The sequence below is a fragment of the Procambarus clarkii genome, chromosome 90 (genome assembly GCF_040958095.1).
Source record: "Procambarus clarkii isolate CNS0578487 chromosome 90, FALCON_Pclarkii_2.0, whole genome shotgun sequence".
NCBI lineage: Eukaryota > Metazoa > Arthropoda > Malacostraca > Decapoda > Cambaridae > Procambarus > Procambarus clarkii.
This window is the reverse complement of record NC_091239.1, coordinates 15,711,458-15,733,391: the sequence shown is the minus strand read 5'-3', so window position 1 is coordinate 15,733,391 and position 21,934 is coordinate 15,711,458. Positions and strand designations below refer to the sequence as shown.

At 40.5% G+C, this 21,934-nt stretch overlaps 2 protein-coding genes across 4 annotated transcripts in view; one reads left to right on the top strand and one right to left on the bottom strand.

The window, feature by feature from the left end:
- The window catches only part of LOC123746499 (uncharacterized), a 42,627-nt gene extending 40,863 nt beyond the window's left edge, over positions 1–1,764 (bottom strand). Inside the window, exon 1 of the mRNA XM_045728026.2 lies at positions 1,717–1,764. The gene's annotated coding sequence lies outside the window, so the exon portion shown is untranslated. The remainder of the gene's footprint in view (positions 1–1,716) is intronic.
- A 3,137-nt stretch (positions 1,765–4,901) lies between these two features.
- LOC123746606 (serine/threonine-protein kinase TNNI3K) overlaps positions 4,902–21,934 on the top strand; it is a 59,846-nt gene continuing 42,813 nt past the window's right edge. The window contains exons 1-6 of one of the 3 annotated variants that reach the window (XM_045728248.2): positions 4,902–4,951; positions 5,370–5,466; positions 8,401–8,566; positions 9,442–9,850; positions 15,385–15,594; positions 17,639–17,771. In XM_045728248.2, coding sequence (XP_045584204.2) covers positions 8,415–8,566; positions 9,442–9,850; positions 15,385–15,594; positions 17,639–17,771 — 904 coding nt within the window. In that variant the 5' untranslated portion in view covers positions 4,902–4,951; positions 5,370–5,466; positions 8,401–8,414. Of the gene's footprint in view, positions 4,952–5,369; positions 5,503–8,400; positions 8,567–9,441; positions 9,932–15,384; positions 15,595–17,638; positions 17,772–21,934 lie in introns of those variants that run through there. The other 2 variants (XM_069318380.1, XM_045728254.2) reach the window with 2 other exon arrangements.

Below are 21,934 nucleotides of genomic sequence, written 5' to 3'. Positions count from 1 at the left end.
GTGTACAAGCCTGGAACACAATGTACAAGCCTGGAACAATGTGTACAAGCAAGGAACACAATCTACAAGCCTGGAACAATGTGTACAAGCCTGGAACAATGTGTACATGGCTGGAACACAATGTACAAGCCTGGAACTATGTGTACAAGCCTGGTACACTGTGCACAAGCCTGGAACACTGTGTACAAGCCTCGAACACTGTGTACAAGCCTCAAACACAATGTACAAGCCTGGAACAATGTGTACAAGCCTGGAACACTGTGTACAAGCCTGGAACACTGTGTACAAGCCTGGAACACTGTGTACAAGCCTGGAACACTGTGTACAAGCCTGGAACACTGTGTACAAGCCTGGAACAATGTGTACAAGCCTGGAACAATGTGTACAAGCCTCAAACAATGTGTACAAGCCTGGAAAAATGTGTACAAGCTTGGAACACTGTGCACAAGCCTGGAACAATGTGTACAAGCCTGGAATAATGTGTACAAGCCTGGAACACTGTGCACAAGCCTGGAACACTGTGCACAAGCCTGGAACACTAACCAGTGGCTTTATAGAACACACAATTATTGTACCTTCTAAGAAACCACTGTACCATGTTCCGTTGTATATTGCATTAATACAGTATTTACTATATTATTTGTAGGAATGTGTGAAGCAAACAAGTGCAAAGTGTGCATATACAAAATGGTTATCATATACATTCTTATCAATAACAAAATAGTATTTATATATAAATACAGGTAAATCAGGTAAATGTATGAAACTAATGTGTCAAATGCTGGTAAGGTCAGGCCTACCTTAGATCTACCTACAGCATAATCTAATTCAAGTGAACCATTTGGTAGATTAATATAACCATCATTAGTCAATGGAAGAAAGTTATCTTGAGGTTATCTTGAGATGATTTCGGGGCTTAGCGTCCCCGCGGCCCAGTCCTCGACCAGGCCTCCTTTTTGTTACACACCCCCAGGGAAGCAAATTGGCAAATTGTGTACGCTGCTCAGCCTGTAGCAGCTGCCTAAGTCCCAGGTACAGGGGCATCAGGGTGAAAGAAATTTTATGCCCAGTTGTTTCCGCTTCCCTGGAGATCGAACCCAGAACCTCAGGACTACGAATTCGAAGCGCTGTCCACCCAGCTGTCAGGCGCCCTCTGGAACATTAATGTTGCTGGTTGTGGAAGGTTGTGGAATATTAATTAACAAGCAACAACAGTGCATGATCTATAATTCCAGATGTAACCTTTGTCAAATCTACACCTGTGTCAATTTACACATCAAACTTTGCTATATCTTGTGTCTAAAAGTGAGGACCTTATGTGACATTGTCTGCTTTCGTTATACTGTAGAGATGTCTTATGAGATGAGATGAACAGGTAACGACTCGAGATCCACAAGGCACTAATGGTATAATAAATGCACAGAGACAACTAAGATGCATGATGTAAACACGTGTTGGTACACTGCCAATGTGAGTAATGCTCACAGGGCGTCTGTGAGCAGTGAAACACTCAAGTGAGACCTATAGCCCAAGTCCTCAACCAAGTGTCTCTATTGTCTGTGGCTCACTGCACTCACTGCACCATCCCGCGGCACCACACATCACCCCAACACTACAATGTATGCGTATACCGGTACACGTATGTAACGCTCAGGTGTGTGTATGTGTATTTATAAATGTGACAGAGCTGTTGTTGTGAGCTGTGGCTGCGAGCACCGTTGTGGCGGCGGCGGCGGCGTCGGGAAGCTGAGAGTGTAAACAGTGGGCGGGGAGCGGCGAGGGGATACTACACACCACTACATATATTTATTACCATTTCCTACACAAAATTTGTACCTTTCGCATCTGTATATATATAAAATTGCTTAATATTAAAACCACAATATAATGCTATTAACAGTTAAATTCTTGATTAAATTAAATAGACATAATTTCGTAAGAGCGACGCCCGCCAGCGTAAACACACGTCCGAAGGTCCACGAACATGATCGAACGCACAAATTATAAGACTATGGCCAGTTTTTGGATAAATTCCTGTTAAATTTATTACGTGATAGTTATACTTGTAAATAATAATAAACATTAGAGGGAAGTACCTAATATGTAATATTAAATAATAAAAACCTCTGTCTTTTGTGTTAAAGTGTTTTGGGCGCTCATGTATTTGTGCGTTACCTGCCGTTCACAACTGTTCTCGCCTACTAGCATTAGAATTAATTAAAGAAAACGTTATTTATAAGTATATTTATTTATGTATTTATTTATTTATTTATTAGTTTATTTATTGATTTGTTTATTTATTTATATGTTTATTTATTGATTCGTTTGTTTATTTTTTTTATTTTTTTATTTATTTATTTGTTTATGTTTTATTTATTTATTTGTTTGTGTATTTATTTATTTAGTTGTTTATTTATGTATTTGCTTATTTATTTGTTTATTTATTTGTTTGTTGGTGTTTATTTCTTTGTAATTTATTTATTTAATTATTTATGTTTGTTTATTTGTTTGTTTGTTTGTTTATTTATGTATTTATTTATTTGTTTATTTATTTATTTGCTTATGCCAAGTAAATGCCAAAACTTCGTTTCCTCCATCATATCTACTACATATATTTTTCTCTAACACACACACATTCCCAGGATGCATCCTGTAGCAGCTTTCTAACTCCGAGGTTCCAATTTACTGCTAGGTGAACAGCGGCATTAGGTGATAGAAAACACACCCAATCATTTCCTACTCGCCCTGGATTCGAACTCGGAATTCTCGATTGTGAGTCGAGAACGAATCTGATTGTGTTGCAGATTATGATAGGGGTAGTAATATATAAATAACAATGTGTTTTGATATTATTGTCGTGTTAGTTTAGTTCATTAATTGTGCAACCCATACATTCAAGTTCAAGTATGTTTATTGAGATAAGCAATAAATACATCTCAAAGGGATAGAGTAGCTTAGGCTATTTCTACCCTCCTCTACTTCAAGTCCCTCAAGGGGCGCACAAATGCTGTGAGTACAAATAGACAAATAACATTACAAGAATCCCATTTAACATTGCAGGTTAATATAGTAAGCACAGCATATAATTGTTACACTCTTGGGGCAAAATTCTTGTAGCTCCTAAGTATACTGTCTATCATACCATTATCACACATCCAAACAATTTGATGTGGTACACTATTTATTTCCTTATTTCTATAGTTTTCAATAAGTTGACACTCTAATACATAATGTTCTAAGGTGTGGGCGTGCGGCATACTACATAATTTACACTCCTTATCTTTTTCACTGACATCAACACCGTATTGCCAGATATATTTGTATCCTAATCTTAATCTCATGTAAATTGAATCCTTCCAAGTAGACTTTCCTTTACCATAGGTGAAGGACGAATTTGTATTTATTATTGAATAATTCTTAAGTGTGTTACTACTGTCCACCATTGCCATTCTCTTTATAATTTCTTCACCCTCTTAGATCATCTTGATTCTTGTTTTTATTTGTTTCAAGGTTAACTGACATACAACATCAACAAGAGTTTTTTCAGTGGCTCTCTTCAATGTCATCAACTACCTCATTCAACAGTATTCCCTCATGTGAATGGATCCACATGAATCTTACTTTATACCCAGTTTTTTCTAATTTCTTAACATTCTCTCTACACTCTATCACAATATTCTGATATACTGGGCGTCTGCTATTTAAAGACTCTAACGTTCCTCTGCTGTCAATAAAGAAGCAGGCATTTTTACCACATTTGACTACTTCCTGTAATCCTGCTAATACACCTTGGAGTTCAGCCTGCGTTGAAGAGACATTGTCAGTTAAGCGGCGTCCAACAACAGTATCTACAGTGCCGATGTCAGTGTACTCCCTGATCAAGACTCCACATCCTGCCTTCCCATCCCTAGCTACTGACCCATCACAATATACATGTAGAGGGTTTTCTGTAGGCAGTTTTCTAATTATACAATCATATGTTGCCCTCAGCTCTCCTATTTCATACATACTTTCTTTCTTTTACAAAGGAGTAATTACTACATCTACATTACAATCCTCCCATGGTGGTGGGAATTTTCTCTTGGGCATGGCAATACACTCTGTAATAACATCATACTTTATAACATTAGAACATAAGTTATTCATATATACTCTCTTCTTCATCATACACTGTTCACTACTTCCCACCTTTTGAACCGAGAGGATTAATTCATTAGCTCCCCCACCTCTCATTAATCTATAATTCTTCAGTGAAACTTGTTCCGGAAGTGTTCGAACGTCAACAGTTGTGAGTCGTGTGTAAACCGTTTTTCATTCATAGACAGGGGGTTTGGCAGGTGCATGGAATCACTTGTGTGTCTGTTTGGAGGACGAGCTGTAGAGTATACAATTTTCAGCCCGTCCTCCAAACAAAGATTCAAAAGTGATTCCATGCACCCGCCAAACCCCCTGTTTATGAATGAAAAGCGGTTTACACACGACTCACAACTGCTGACGTTCGAACATAACCGGAACAAGTGCTTCACTGACGAATTTTGTTCGAATCACAACGCTATAAATGCTTCACCCACGTACTACAAATACAAATAATCGCCAACATAACCTAAACACCTGACCTATCCTATGCCTATATATACACAATATGCCAATATATTATAATAATAATTTATACTTGAGAAAATTCTCGTTTTGAATGAACAGCATGTTAAAATTTATGAATGCGTCTGTGGGGTTGACCGCTGAATGTAATGGACTTGAGTCGAGGACGGATTGACCATTTTAACGAACAGAAAACGAGCTTCGTCGAATCGTCTCGGGTACGAATCGACCATACATACCTCAAAAAAAAAAAAAAACATAGCAAGTTCCCCGCCGGCGCCGGGAAGCGATGGCTCCTGTGCTCTGCCAACCACCAAAATGACCAAGAATTCTGCCATTAGCTAATTTATGTGTAATGACCCAAGAAACTTATAAATACATATATTTTCGGCTGCTCTTATATTTTCATTGTAAAGGTTCTCAAATATAGCTCATATTTCTATCTTTCTTGTGACATAAAAATAATTTGTTTAATGGTGAATCTAGATGTAGTTGGTTTATGTGTAACGTCTGTACAAACTCTCCTTATAATAGTGATATTTTTATAATTATTATAAGGTATTCTATAATAACCTTATTATAAGGTTATGTTGTCTGTAAGCACATTCTTATGAATATAATTATTATTATAATTCATTTTTTTTGCACAAAGTTTTTAATTTGAATTTGATTATTATTATGTTGGGAACTCCTTATACATGGGTTAACCCATGTTGAGTGAGTCCAAAACGGTACGGTACAATTACATTCTTTCTTGTTTATTTTGGAAGGTGGAGAGTGGCAAGGTGGGCGGGTGTCAGCCCTGACGCCCACGCCCACGCCCACGGCTCTTTGGTGGGTTACAGGCGACAGCTGTTACATAGTAAGGTACTTAGCCAGTGTGTGAATGGGGGTGTTGGCGAGGTACTGAAATGTATTGTGTTATTATACCAGTGTTATTATACCAGGTTATTATACCAGGCATAACGCTGTGTTATTATACCTGTTTGACCTATTTTGTGGTATTGGGGGTGCTTATTTAACTTCAAAATGGTGACGTTTTGCTCAGTATATATTAGAGGCGAGGGGCCAGGGAGACTAAGAGGTGACTGGTGACTGATTATAGTAGTATAGGTCATGTATTAATGTACTTTTCACGTACTTAATGTACTTTTATTATGCATATTATATAAAATTATGTATTTTCTTACTCAAATCTTTGAATATGTTTGATATTAAGTCACTGCACATCCCCTCATGTGTACTCCATATATTTAAAACTTTGAACTGTAATGTCAATCCTGACCCTAAAAGTTTCCTAGAAGGTTGTAACAGAACCCATGGGTACCACACCAGAAACAAATACCTATTTGATATTCCAAGAGTGCGCCTTAACCAAACCAACCAACCAAACTAGAAATTAGACTTAACCAAAGACTTAACCTAGACTTAACCAAACTAGAAATGCTCTACAAATCAAGGGACCCAGAATGTGGAATGACCTTCCCAATCATGTCAAAGGCTGTACCTCTCTCAACCAGTTTAGGAGTAAAACTAAGCTCTACCTAATTAACTCCATATAACTTACCTTACCCCCTAAATGTCAACCCATGTCTTGCTATTTTAAACAATGCTGTTTGTTGACCAACTTGTACAATTGCTGATTTCTGCCATGTCCCCATCCCCCCTTTTTTATTCTTTATTTCTTTTTTTCAATACAATTTATACTTTAATCTCGATTACTATTAAGTTTTGGTCTAAGTGGGTTTTTTCCCCCCACCTCACCTTGCCCGAAATGCTATGCGTATTAATGGCTTTAGGTATTGTATGTACTAGCTCCATCCGTAAATCCAACTTTATTTGTAACTCATCCTCCATGTATGTACTTTTACCTGAATAAAAATTTGAATTTATTATGTACTACTGTATGTGTTTTACCACTACACCATGGGGGACTGCTAAAGTCACAATGGAGGACTGTATAACTTCAAGGAATCTGGAACACTTAGAGATAGGTTATGTAGAATTAACAGACCCTTCTCATTATCTGTATATTAGCTAATGATAATGTTCCGAACCTTAATGGAATCTGACCCATATATCAATCAGGTCAACCCATGTGTTGCATTTCCAAAAGGGTCGCCTATGTTGGAATCGGTGAACGCCCCAGTAATATTGTTGAAAACATCTTAATAACTTATTAAACCAAAGGTCTTTAGGTCAAAGGTCAAACCTGATTGACAGACTGGTTATATTCCAACAGGGTCTGAGACAATAATATGGAGCAATGATATTACTAGTTAATATGCTTGCTTCAAAATATGTCTTTAGGTTAGGCTGGGACAGGTTTGGTTGAGCTGGGTTGGGTTAGGTTTCGTTGCATTGGGTTAGTTTAGGTAAGTTTTAACATTCTTTGGCGAACCATGTTGGTTACAAAATGATCTCTATCCCTGTATTGTATCTTTATTTTAGGAAATTACCAGAATGAATGCGAGTGCCACTAGGTTTTGGGTTTTAAGTGCTGACAGTAGGCTGTCTTTATTTTTTCTTATGGCATTTCAACTTTTCACTAGATTTAGTTTAAAGCTGCCATATATTTCACAACATTTAGTCATTCTTTATATCAAATATGTAAATTAAATTGTCAAATTTCAGGTATTTTTCTTTGTTATTTAAGCAGTCAGACGACTCATTTTGTCTACAATTCATTATTTTTTTATCTTGATTAGTTTTAAGTTTTTTAGTTTTCAAATTTTTTCTACATTATGCCCAAAACGCTGTGCAATGTGCGTGTTAGTGGCTTTAGGCACAGTAGTTGCTGTACCTATAAATCCTACATTCTTCTTGTATCCTATGTACTCATACAGAAATCACAATATCGTGATACATCAAATGAACAAATCCACAAGGGTCATGATGAGGGTTTGAACTTATGTCTGGGATGACGTAGGTTCGTGTCGTGTCTGGGATCAACTAATGCTCATCTGGGATTATCCCTGACGTACGTTCGAACCCTCATCACGGCCCTTGTGGATTTGTTCATGTATGTACTGTATGTACTTTTTTTTTTTAAATTATTATGATTATCATTATTATTATTTATTATTATTATTATTTTTATTATTATTATTATTACAGGTATTATTATACATTCCAAATAGTATAATCTTCAGCATGTGAAAATGAACCTAATAAAGCTTCCTACATCAATAAATAAGAAAAGTTTAAAATCAATTAGATGCCCAGCATTTCATACATAGCCCATGGGCATCCTGTGGGTCGTGTTGGGAGGACTACAGAGGCACATAAGGGTTTCATTTAGTTAAGCAAGCTGTAACAGTGATGAACTAATTGTAAAATATATTTTTGGTATATCAGCAGGTGTGTGTGTGTGTTTCAGATTGCAATATTTACAGTACGAGACACATATGCTGTTGGGTTCAGGAACCGAACTGAGTTACGGTGGTAGTATAATATTAACAATAGTCAGTGAGAATTATCACTTGGAGCCATCTGTAGGATTCGTGTGCTTCGGAGTACAGTACTCTTGTTGCCACTTCAATAGTCAGAGTATTGATGTTAATGGATATTCTAATCTTCAGTTTGAATACTTTCAGAGTTTACATTAATAGATCACGGATCAGCACATTTGTTTTCTTAGTGAGAAAATTCTGCCATAAAATATCAGACATCAACAGATTTTGATGGATAAGGCTTTTCTATTTTTCATAATTATTAATATGAAAGATGGATGTACAAAATGTCATAAAATTGTAGGAGTTTTTTTCTCTTAATGTTTCTTTATCTTTATTTTATTTTCAGTTATCACCATAGCTATGGGGAATTATAAATCCCGACCTAAATCTTCATGCTCCCAAGAACTTCTTAGAAATTTTTTGGAAAACTATGCTCTTTTAGAAGAAAGTCTTCAGGAAGATTTACATGTGGAAGACATTGAAGACCTCTCAGAAATCAGAAGGGTTTTATGGTATATAAGTCAATATTTTTTATAATAATAAATTGTTTATTAATACTGTACTGGGTAAATGTTCATAGTATACATTTATAACTACTGTACTGTATACAGTATTGATAAATTATTAAAAATTATACTTAAAATAATGGTCAATAATAATTTATGCAATTTGATTGGTCTACTAAATGCATTGTGTAAAGCATGCCAGTATGAGTGACTGGATGCCTGTCTAGTTTGTCAAGGTGCCTCTAGTCAAGGGCAAGGTTATATGTTGGGGTCACCCATCCAGTGCTGTCGTTAACCTGATTGACTGGGTTCACGACGACGTGAACCGGGAACCGATCGACGACCGGGCCGCGGGGACGCTAAGCCCCGGAAGCACCTCAAGGTAACCTCACTTGTTTCCTTTCATGTGTCCAGTTGATCCCTTCTTGCCCATTGTTCCAGTTCTCTTCCCTACTTGAATCTCCACCTCTCTCAACAGGTCAGCAACTCAACCTATCTGGATGGTTCGAAGCTCTTCACCAATCATGTTTGTGTATGGGTATTTTAAGCCCTGTGTACCGTTGCCTGTATGGGGGTCGGGTGCCTCCTCTTGTAATAAAACTAAAAGTGTTTGGGGCTTTCTAATTCTTAACTTGAATGATTCCATCATTCCTGGCCCCTCTATTTCTCTTCATTACTTGAATTAAGTATTGATAAATACGATGGGCATTGCACTTTTCTAATTTGTCCTGGAAACCTTACATTTTTTATTAAAATGTTGTACAATGGGATTTACTGGAGTAAAAGACTAAGAAAAAGACCCTTGGAAGCATTGAACCATATATATTTTTTGCTATACAGTTATTGTTACTCTCTAATTAAAATGTATTTTTCTCTCTTAGCAATGGAACATCAGATCATTTGGTAAATCTTCTGAATTCTGAAGCTTATGGTGAGAGGCTAGATAATGGCTTGAGTCTGAAGCATCTCTGCTGCTTGTCAAATGTAAGTGTGAGAAATGATAAGGCAAAAGAGAAGGAAGATGAAGCAGCAGATGGAAGTGAGACTGGTTCCGAGGCCCCTTGCTTCCTCCAACTTGTCAAACCCTCACGTCACAAAAGTAACAGGCAGGATGGAACTCAAGATGCCAACCAGGAAATTAAAAGTGACATTGAAAAATGTAAACAGCTCCCCAAAACTCAAACAAATAAGGAAATTAGGGATCAGATTCGCCTCCTACTCCAAAAGGGAGCTGATCCTGCTATTATCAGTAGAAATGGGTTCTCGCCTCTTCATTTGGCATCTTACAAGGTTAACATAGTGTTTGGAGTGATAACCTTTCCTGCCTGCTTGGAGTGATTTCATCATAATGTTCTCAAGGATGTTTGAATGGTGTGTATAATCTAACAAAGCTTGATGGTGTTTATAGTTAGAATACTAGCTTTTATATTTCATTTATGTAGATATTCATTTATACATTTGAAGTTAGTATAAATTACTATATTTCTGAGCTAAGGCACCTTGGGTGCCTCCCAAACCAGAGTCTTTATGTTCCTCTGGGACTTAACATCACTACATTCTCGTAACATCACTTTCAAGGTTGGATAAACATCTGCTAGGGAAGGATAGAAAATATTACAGGAAAATATTGGTTTATAATTATTTGATAGTATCATCCACAGCTTGTAACATAATGATGGACTAGTACTGTACTGTCCCAGTCTTGTAATACACGTGTACCAGTATTTCATGCTTTTTATATGAACTTTGTGTGAGGCACTTCACTTGAATTAATACAAAATAATCTGACTCATTTGCTTTTGACAAAGTGCTTACACTTAGTGTAGTTGTGCTGACTGTCGCTCTTCATGCAGTGTTCGCATGAAGTGGATAGTTTAACACACACTTGCTCACCTGTGTATCTTCCTCATTTCTTACCCTGAAACCAGTCAGCAGTTTTTTTCACTATCATTGTCCATTCATTCTATATGATTGTACCACCATAGTTCACAATTATCAATCTGACAACCCATATCGATCTTCCTCTCAGACACACACACAGTGTTTTCAGTTTGAAGTGTAGATATGATAGAGCCCAGTAGGCTCGGGAACCTGTACACCTGTTGATTGACGGTAGAGAGGCAGGACCAAAGAGCCAAAGCACAACTAGGCGAGTACAACTAGGTGAGTACATATGGGTAGACGGGACACCACGAGCGTAGCTCTCATCCTGTAACTAAACTTAGGTAATTACACTTGGGTAATTACACACACAGTAGGGTTAGATAAAACACTTTGGCAAGCCTCTATCTTGTTCTTCCAAGTTTGAGCTTTTATTGTAGCAGCCATTTCCATTCCCTAACTCGGTCAATGTCTGGATGTTCCAGGGGCAGTGTGTTCGAACACACCCGAAGTGTGTCTCCACATGTTTCCGACCACAATTTCATACTTTTCAATTTAATTTTAAGGAATCTTAGAGTAACAGTTCCAATCAAAGAACACTAGCACCACTTTTAACTTCTTTTCTGTGGGGAGCCCCTACGGCTCCATGGAGCTTACCAGGCTGATATGCATGTATTAGACTGTAGCATCAGCCGATTGGAGTTCTTACCTACCGGGGACTACAAGCCAGAACCTGGCCCCCCCTCAGAAAGGTATGAGGAGCAATGGCCTATGGAAACCCCCATGTATTTGGAAGCATTCCATGTCTGCCATCGACCGGGGTTTGACACCCAGACAGGTAGGCGTAACACCACCAACCCTACATGGTAACAAAAAAATTAATTGCTACTGAAAACCGAACAGAGAAACAGAACTCCCCAAATTTTAAGACAAGCAAACACGCAAACGTCACCCCGCTGTCGCGCTGCTCTTCCGCACAGCCCCTTTTCCCTGGCCTTCCCACGCTGGCTGCTCCACCTTAAGTTCTCGGCTAATGTTGGACTTGTTGGTTCTCCAGGGTGGATGTGGTAGTTCTTCCCAGAAGGATCGTGCAGGGGTTCGGGGTTCCTCCGGTCATGGTAGGCCAGTGATGCCAGTTATGGTGCCGACTCTGCCTTCGGAGCCGGCGACATCTGGTTTGTGCAATGATCGCTCTGCTTGTGAAGGGCATTGGCCCTTTCATGGGTCGTCTCGTCAATGGGGCGATGGGGGTAAGGCTTGCACTGTTTGCTAACGCCTGGTCCCATGCTTTGTGGGTGTTTCAGGTCGTCTCTTCTGGCCTGTGGTAATGTTGGGTGGCTCCTCATCCTCCGGGGGATTTGGAGCTAGCGGGGCAGGCCTCTTCCCCTACGCTCCATTGGGTCATCTTGAAGTGGGTTCGCTTTCGCGTGGCCGAAACGTTGACATCCTTCAGATAGGTTTCCCGCCTGTTTCCAGTCTCGAAATGGGACTGTGCGGATCTGAGGTTCATTCTGGACTTATCCCACCTGAACCCCTGGATTGTTTGCCCCTTCTTTCAGATCATCGCTCTGTCCCAGGTCTGGCTTCTCTTGGAGCCGGACTTGGATGATGTCTCTGGACCTCTGGGATGCGTATGGTCACGTCCCGATTCATTTGGGGGTCAGGGACTGGTTAGATTTTGTGTTGGGACAGCATGCTTATTGCTTTCAATGCCTTCCATTTGGCCTGAATCTTGCATCCCATGTATTCATGCGTCTCACCTGGGTCATGGTGACCCGTCTGCATCTGTAAGGAATTCTGGTTTTGGCCTACCTCGACGACTGGCTGGTGTGGGTTCCCAGCTGGTCTGCATGGCTGCTTGCCAGGGGTGTGGTTCTTTCCCCAGCTCACCAGGTTCAGGTTCCTGGTGAACTGGAGGAAGTCTCATCTGGTCCCTCCTGCCCATGACGTTTCAGACTTGGCTGGGTCTTGTGTGGGACTCTCAGACTGCTTCCTTGTCTCCCTCTGGAGGCATTGGTGCGACTGAAGTCCCACCTTCAGCTGTTTATGGGGGGCTCCAGGGTCACTCGGCGGTTGCTTGAACAGCTGTGCAGGAGTCTGAACTTCGCCGTGCTAGTTCACTCGCCGGGTCGAGTTTGGCTTCAGAGGCTGTTCTGGTTCCTTCGGGGACGTCCCTTCCGCTGCTCTTGCGATAGCTGGGTTCAGCCTCTGGGGGCCTTGTGTCAGTTGCTGGGTCACCGGCTTCCTCTTCGTTTTTTTGGGGGTTCAGAGCCGTGGCACCTATCCGAGCCCCTCGATGTGTTCACAGATGCCTCGTCTCTCGGCTGGGGCTTTGTGACCAGTGCTCATCAGGCAGGCCAGGGGCATTGGACTCCGTCCTTCCGTCGGGCTCACAGCACGGTGCGGGAGTTCACCCTCTGAAGGTTTGGCTATCCCTTCAGAGTGTCCGGGTCGCTAGGGGCTCAACCATCAGGCTCTATTCGGACTGTACTCTGGTGGTTCCTTGCCTGAACTGCGGGGGTTCTCTTTGGTGCTTGCCTCTTTGGGGCTGGTCGCTTTGAGTGACTCGTCTGCTGGATTCTCAGGGTTTAGCTCTCTGTGCAGTTCATGTCCGGGGGGCGTCCAACATCCTGGCAGACGGCCTCTCTTAGTTCATTCCCCTATCTCCGGAATGGACGGTCGACGCCGACTTCTTCAGTTGGCTCTGTCAGACGTACGGACTCCCTAATGTGGACCTCTTCGCATTGGCGTGATCCTGGTATCTTCCCGTGTATGTGGCGCCTTTCCCCAATTGTTAAGCCGTCGCGGTGGACACTTTTTGGTGGGACTGGTCGAGGTGGAGTTACCCATACCTCTTTCCCCTGGTCCAGCTGTGACTTCGGGTTCTGGCTCAGTTGGAGACTTACCAGGGGAGAGTAGTTCTGTTGGCCATTTGGTGGCTGGCCCAGCCTTGTTTTCAGACGCTGCTTGCTCGGTGTCCAAACCCCAAGGCGTTTTCTATGGCTCTGTTTTTCAGCAGATTGGACTGGTCTGGTATGTGGCTGGTTCGATTTACTCCTCCGCTCTTCGCATCTGGTATTTTTGATGTGGGTATATCACCATTTGTATGGTAATCAGGTGGCTTTGTTGGTGGTGTCCCACCTGCGAACTTTGTCTTGGCAACAGTATGAAGTTTCCTGGTATTCTTTTTGCCATTTTCTCTCCATTCGCAGGTTGTTGCCTATTTCAGATTAGGTTGTTTTGTCCTTTCTTGGCTATTTGAGGACCGTCATTTGAATACTGTAACCTCGTAGCATGCAATGCTGGCAGAGCCACTTTAGCTTGAGTTCGGGGTGGAAGTTACTTCTACTCCATTCCGCAAGCTTTCTCATGCTTTGACCTCTGGCCTGCTCATGTGCCATCTGAGCCATCCTGGTCCTTGGACTGGGTGCTTGTTTTTCTCTCTTCCCAAAGGTTTGTGGTGGCCTCTTTGGTTAAGGATTGTTTTTCTAAGGCTCCTTTCTGTTGGCATTGGCCTCTGGGGGTCAGGGCAGGGAGTTCATGCTGTCCTCCAGTGCAGGGCTTTCTGCTCATTTGTTCCTAGTGGTAGGTTTGTTCGGTTGCAGCTTTCTTTTTTTCTGGCTAAGACAGAGTCGGCAGCTTTCTGGAAGGGGCCCTTGGATCGTTGATGCTTGGTTGGTCAGGCCAGGGGTGCATCACGTGTTGTGTCCAGATGCGGTTCTTCGCCATTACCTGCGTACCACAGCCTTTGTGGCCAGGGATGTGCTTTGGGTTGACCCAGTCTCCCTCGTTCCCTGTTCCAAGGCTTGGGTTTTCCAGGTTGTCCATAGGGTTATTCGGTCCAGCCAGCCTGTGGTCTATCCTCCTGCCCATGACGTTTGTAAATTTGCTGCTTTGACTGCCGTCTTTGGTAACATGTCTTGGGCTGACATTTGGGCATGAGGGTTTTGGAGGTAAAACAGGGCCCTCGCCGCCCGTTACCTGGTCAACGTTCGTTGTCCTCCATCGGGCGTGTGTTGCTTTGAGTCGGTGGTTACAGTCAGTTATCTCGACTTCGAGTTGAGGAGCGAGTGGCAGCCGCCTCCTGGGCAAGTCCCTCTTGTTTCTTTGGTTAGGTAGCTCTGGAAAGCCATAGAGGCTCCCCACAGAAAACCAGCGTTGATTGTAATGAAACACCATTTTCTGGATGAGCCCCAGAGGCTCTCCGGCACCCTCCCTCCCAATGGTCAGTGTTTTTCGCATTGTTTATGAAACTCAGCCTCGGAACTGAATGGTGGAGCAGCCGGCGTGGAGAGTCTGGGACCCTCTTTCCCCCCCCCCACTCCCAGGGTCCACTCTTCCCCCTCCTGGTGCCCCCCCTTCCGGGGGGGCTGCAAGGACGAGTGGCATGACAGTGGGGTGTGACGTTTGCTTGTTTTAAAATTTAGGGAGTTCTGTTTCTCTGTTCGGTCTTCGGTAGCAATTAATTTTTTTACCATGTGGGGTTTTTGTTACTCCTACTTTTCTGGGTCTGCTTGAAATGCTTCCAAATACACGAGGATTTCTATAGGCTATTGCTTCTCGTACCTTTCTGAGGGGGCCAGGTTCTGGCTCGTGGTCACCAGTACTTAAGAACTGCAATTGACTCATATCAGCCCGGTAAGCTCCGGGGAGCCTCCGGTGCTCGCCCAGAAAATGGTGTTTCATTACTTTCAATGCTGGTTCTTTTCCTAATTAATCCTTTTCCAATTGTTTTATATATTATCAAGTTACTGTATAGTACAGTGCATTTTGTATGTGCCTATGGTTCACTGATAATAAAAAACTGCTTTCTTGGTTTGTTTTTAAAGAATTAAGCTATGATTATTATGAGTAAATTTTGAAGACAAGAGTCAGTTTATCAAGACATTATAAAGTATTTATGCATTTTTTGTACAATATTGAATAATTATATATATTTGCAGGGTGATGTGGATTTAGTTCGCCTTTTCCTTGAAAAATGTAATCACTTGGACCACACTGGTGTAGGAAGTGTGACTGCCCTTCATATATCATGTCTGGCTGGTCACCTTGAAGTCACCCAAGCTTTGGCTCAGCGGGGTGCTAATATAGAGGCTCGGGATGCTGTGTCATTTTCCCCGCTTCATATTGCCTGCCTCTTTGGAAATGAATCTGTAAGACATTTTTATCTTTTCAAAACTTTATTTCATGTACTGTAAATTTCATAGCATGTTCAGCCATATAAAATAAAAATATAATTCAATGTACGGGCAACGAGTAGAAGAAAATCTGCCCGAAACGCTTTGCGTAATAGTGGCTTTAGGCATTGTATATATTAGCTTTATCTATAAATCGATCAAATTTTGGAAAATCTCTTGTATGTGTGTACCTTACCTGAATAAAAATTTTATTTATATTTATTTATTTTAAAAAATGGAGCAGACCTCCAAATGGTACTGGTGTTGTAGCCAAAGAAAAGATCACAATAGTAAATTGCTTCTTTAGGTAATCACTAGCAAGCAGCGACATTTGCTTGCTTGACTGTACTACCGGGACATAAGGGTCCAGGTAGTACAGTCGGGTTCGTTCTCGACGCACAGTCGAGAATTCTAGGTTCGAATCCCGGGTGCGACAAATGGTTGGTCACATTTCCTTTCACCTAATGCCACTGTTTATCTAGTAGTAAGTAGGTACAGCTCAGGAGTTAATCAGCTTGTGAGGTTGCATCCTGGGCGGAGTTAGTAATTCGACCTTGGGGGAGGGGGGGGTAGACCTCGATACAAGCCTAATGTGTATGAATTACACACTGACTCCCTGTCCCCTGACACAAGGAATTATTATTTGAATTATCTTAAGTTGTACGGCAAAAATTTATATCTTAAAATCTTTGATATCTTGTTTTCTTTAATTTTTTAATTTCCTTGTAATGTAGAGAGGTGACTTTAGCAAAATTTTGAGGAAGTGGCAGGATCTTCCAGTCTTGATGGAGATATTAGCTCACAGAGATTCTAAACAGAGAGTGGCCTTGGCCAGCAAGTAGTATGTGATGGGGTTCCTTGGGTAGTGTTTATGGCAGTAATTTTAAGATGTATTGATGTATTGGCAGTAATTATCTAAGTGTAATTATCTAAGTGTAATTACTTGTGCTCTTGGTGGCCAATCTTCCCAGCACTCTGTTGTATAACACTTTGAAACTGCTGATAGTTTTGGCCTCCAGTACTTTCTCTCTTGTTCCAGCCGTTTACCACTCTGTGGAAGCGAATTTTCTGATATTTTATGGCTGCTTTATTTAGTTAGCTTAAATCTGTGACTTCTTGTTCTTGAAGTTCCAGGTCTCAAGAATTCTTCTTTATCAATTTTGTTGATTCCCATTACTATTTTGTACGTAATGATAGTATTGCCTCTTTTTATTCTGTCGTCTAGTTTTGGCATATTTAATGCCTCTAACCTCTCCTTGTAGCTCTTATCTTTCAGTTCTGGAATCCATTTAATTGTATGCCTTTGCACCTTTGCCAGTTTGTTGATGTGCCTCTTAAGATATGGGCACCATACAACTGCTGAATATTCCAACTTTGGCCTCACAAAGGTTGTGAACAATTTCTTTAGTGTTTCACCATCCATATATTTAAAAGCAATTTTGAAATTGGAAAGTGTAGCATAGGTTCTTCAGTGTTCTTTATGTGGTTCTCAGGTGACAGTTTTCTATCTAGAACCATCCTTAGATCTTTCTCTTATCAAATTTAAAAAAAAAAAATCACATAATTTGTAGTTTGTGTGCGATCTGTTTTCTGCTATTCCATAACGTGGCATTTATTCACATTGTTCCGTTTGCCAAGTGGTGCTCCATACACTTATTTTGTCCAGTTCACTAGAATTTAGTTTTTGGGGTTTGCTTCAAAGATTTCTTCAAGGATTTTAATAGAGAGAAAGTAGAATGGAAGGAGCAAAAGAAAGACACGAGTAAGGAAAATGTGAAAAGCTTAAATAAAATAAAAATATAATTCAATGTATGGGCAGCGAGTAGAAGAAAAAATGGAGCAGACCTCCAGATGGTACTGGTGTTGTAGCCAAAGAAAAGATCACAATAGTAAATTGCTTCTTTAGGTAATCAAAATCATCTATTAATTAAGGTCCTGATTAATTTTCAAAATATTTTGCCATACTTTATTTGTATGGTTTAATCAGTATATCTTGTGTAATTTTTCTTTCTTTTTTCAGGTAGTAGAATATCTGTTGTCTCGTGGAGTGGATGTTAATATTGCTGGCTCTGTTGGTGATAGACCATTGCATTTAGCTGCTACTCGGGGATATTATAAAATTGTACAGTTACTGCTCAAAAAAGGAGCAAGAGGTTAGTATGGGTAAAACCAACAAATGTTTGTAATTAGAGCACATCTGAACTGATGCTTAATGCAGGCGATGAGTCACAATAACGTGGCTAAAGTATGATGACCAGACCACAGACTAGAAGGTGAAGGGCCGACGACGTTTCGGTCCGTCCTGGACCATTCTCAAGTCGATTGCCTATCGACTTGAGAATGGTCCAGGACGGACCGAAACGTCGTCGTCCCTTCACATTCTAGTGTGTGGTCTGGTCATGATACTTAATGGCTGTAAGAAGAAGTACAGGAATTTAGAAGCTGAGGTTTTCCATCAGGGTTTCTCTGTAAAATCTTATCTCTGGATTAATAATTGGTGTCCATCTGTCCATATGTCTTGGCAATATTTATAGTCAGTGTTTAACTTGGTTTTCAATATGCATTCATAGGGGTGGTGTTGCTATTTAGGGATCCCTGATAGGGGATAAAGTGTTTTGCATAACTTATTATATAGCAAATCTTGGACACAGTTAAACATATCAAGTGTTCCAGTATTCAGATAATATTATTAACAGAGTTCAGCATATCTCAACCCTGGTGGTAGGAAATCAGTCTATATGGGACATTATATACAGTAATGACATTTTGGAGAGCACATGTTTTCTCTTTCACAAAGTTAAGATTAAGTGCATTCACCACTAGATCTTTGGTAGAGATGGCAGAGATCTCAATCCATGGTATGAGCTTACCTAAGGGTTGCTATCAAACTAGTGGCCTCGACGAGGACAGGAAGCTGGCAGCTTGTCAAAGGTCTCCCTGTTGATATTTAAGACTCTAATGGTTACTTGTGTTACCCTATTTCCCTACATTTAACTGCTTACATTATATTTTCTTGGGCTTCATGGTAGGCGAGGGGGTGCAGGAAAGTGAAGTTCATATTTAAATCATTGTGTTTTCTATTTAGCATTGTGTTGTGGGTGGCCAGGCCTACAAATCTTGTTTCCCCTGGAAGATGTTCTAGGGACAAGCCATGTGATCCTGCTGGATCACACAGCATGGTCCCCCTCTGATTCAGCCCCACTTATTGGGAGAGCTAAGACTTTGAGACTACACTAAAGGCATAAAGTTAGCCATACATTATTATTCTCGCAATTCCAGGAGTATTTCCAGGAGTGTATCCCTATTTATATGAAAAATACTTATAAAAGAACTGGCAGACGAACTATGCCTACCACTGAAATTACTTTTCACAAAATCTCTTGACCAAGGAATAGTCCCCTTGAATGGAAATACTGTATGCAAATGTCACCCCTATTTTCAAAAAAAGGCAGAAAGAGCACAGCAGAAAAGTACCGGCTGATCAGCTTGACGTCACACATCTGCAAGCTCGTGGAAAGAATTCTCAGGGAGGGAATCATTCACCATCTTTTAGTGAATAATCCTTTACGACCAACACAACATGGTTTTGTTAAAAATAGATCCCGCCTTACTGCTCACATTTTTGGAAATAGTCACTAGCTACTCAAAGGCTTTCCAGTCGATGAAGTATACGTGGATATTGCTAAAGCCTTTGATAAGGTACCAAATGAAAGACTGGCAAGAAATTTACAGGCCCTTGGAATAAATAGTAAAATATTAGAATGGATAATACAATGGTTGAAACAAAGAAAACTAAAGGTCGCGCTAAATGGTAACGAATCTGGTTGGAGATATAGGGGTACCTCAGGAGTCAATTTTGGGGCCAACTCTTTTTGTCATATACATTAATGACATAGATGAGAATATTACAAACTATATCATCAAATTTTGCAGATGACACAAAGATTTATGATAATGATATTGAAGAGACTGTAGCAAGTAAACATTATACTCGCTCCAGTAGCGAGTATAGAGCTCCAATCTCTCATTACCTTAATGACAAACTCATTAGCACTAATTTTGACTACTCAAAGCCTTTCCCTAATTACAGGTAACATTCTTTCCATCCTATTGGAGGAAGCTGAGGTGTAGTCCAATAATATAAGAAGTCAAGAAGCGAGTAAGCATCAGTATAATTTCCACAGTGATTCAGTTAACTAGAGTACAGATGCTTCGGAGTTCACACCTCTTCAACCTCAAGAATGTAGCACACGGTGTATACAGTTCCAATCGATCCCAAGACACTACAGCTTTGACACAGAGCAGACAGCATTTAACGACCGCATCGAGCTACAATGCTCTTGTTCCCCATAGAGTTTAGACACTCATAATTCCCTATCGAGCTGCCACTCTCTCCCGCAGAGAGCTCAGCGACTCCAGCCTCACTCAGCTCTCTGCTCTGCTCCAAGCTCCGTCTCAACATCTACAACACTGCCAACAACCGACTGCTGTAATCAAGACTACTAAATAAATATGAAACCCACTAAACACTGTCTATCTAATCTACCCAACAATGTAACATAATCGTATGTTACAAGACAAAAGAATAACATGAGACAGAGATCTACATGAACTCTACAAATAGTCAGAAGACTGGCAAATGCTTTTTAATATCGACAAATACAAGACTTTGCATATAGTGCATAACAACCCATGCCACAACTACCAAATCAATGTCATTACATTACAGCAGTTTGATGAAGAAAAGGACCTGGGAGTCAAAATCCACCACTTGCTAAAAGTTGCATAATAAGTAGGAGCAGCTGTCAGAAAAGCTAACTAAATACTCGGGATAATGAAGCATACTTTTGACTTTGAGGAAAAGAAGGTAGTGATTCAACTGTATAAATATCTGGTGTGCCCAAATTTGGACTACTTTATCCAGGCATGGAGACCTCACTTACAGGAGGACATAACTGCTCCGGAGAAAATGCAACACTGGGCAATAAAAGACATTCTAGAGCTAGATCCTCTCTCATCTCAGGAATGCTTGAAGGCCACTGAGCTAACAACTCTGCAAACCAGGCACGACAGGGCAGATCTCATTGAAACTTAAAATACTGAGCACATCAGAGTATGTTGATCCTGACAATGTCTTCAAAAGGTTAGATGTAACAAACAAGGAGCAATGGTTTCAAGCTCAACAAACCTCAGTGTAGGACTGAGAACAGGAGATGTTTTTTAACCAACAGGGTTATAATCCCATGGAAACACCTACCTGCCAAAGCTGCAAATGCCAAAACAGTGTTAGGTTTTAAAATCCACCTGGAGAATGGGGGGGGGGGGGGCAGGGGGACTTTCAACAAGCCACAGATTTCTTGTCCTCGTCGAGGCCACTAGTGTTTGTGACCCTCGGGTAAATCGGCATTAATGGATCAGAATTTTTACATTGAAATTCATGATGCTAAAATAGTGTCATCAGATTACTATAGTGATATGATTTGGTTTGTCCATTCAACTTTACACCATATACTGTTATTTCAGTGCTTTATGGGTCTTTATGGGTCTTGTTACATGCTTTCCCTTATTATCAATCATTGTAAACTTTTGCACATGTAAATGAACTGTAAGTAACGACTCTTTACTGGTTTATGTTTTATGAATGAACTTCTGTCGGTCATTCTGGGCTGGAGTAAGTGATCACTGGTGACTTGCTAGTGTCTGTTGTGACTGTGTAAGGATACTTGAAAGTTTTGTGACACTGATGCCAGAATTTGATTTTGTCTGACTGTTTCATGATCCTGGTCAACAGACACAGTGAATCTTCCCTTATTGGGGAACTGAAATGTTATAGTATAAAGAAAAATCATTCCTTTCTTGACTGATTACTGTATATTATACAGTACAACCTTGATTCAACGAACTGTGTGGGACCAACCCAAATTCAAGGCAGTGAGGGATTCGTTGCAACAGGAAATGCCTCCAGGATGCATTTCCCATGCTCTGTGGGCTGATTTTACTTAGTGACATTTTCATTTCAACCTATAATATAATAGATAACTACCAAATGAACACGTCTGCAAAAAGATTTGACCATATATAGCTTATTTCTCAAGTTCCCATCCTCAAAACACATTTTCAAAGGGTAGCAGGGCCATACCCGAGTAAACGATAACCTTGGCAACTCAAAATAAAAGCTAACTATAAAATTTGGTTTTAAATATCTTCAATAACGACTGGCTTAACTTTCCCAAGACTAACTGTTTCTTGTAATGTTGAGTACATCTACACAAATCATCAAGACTGTGATTGGAGCATATTAATAGTTACCATTCAT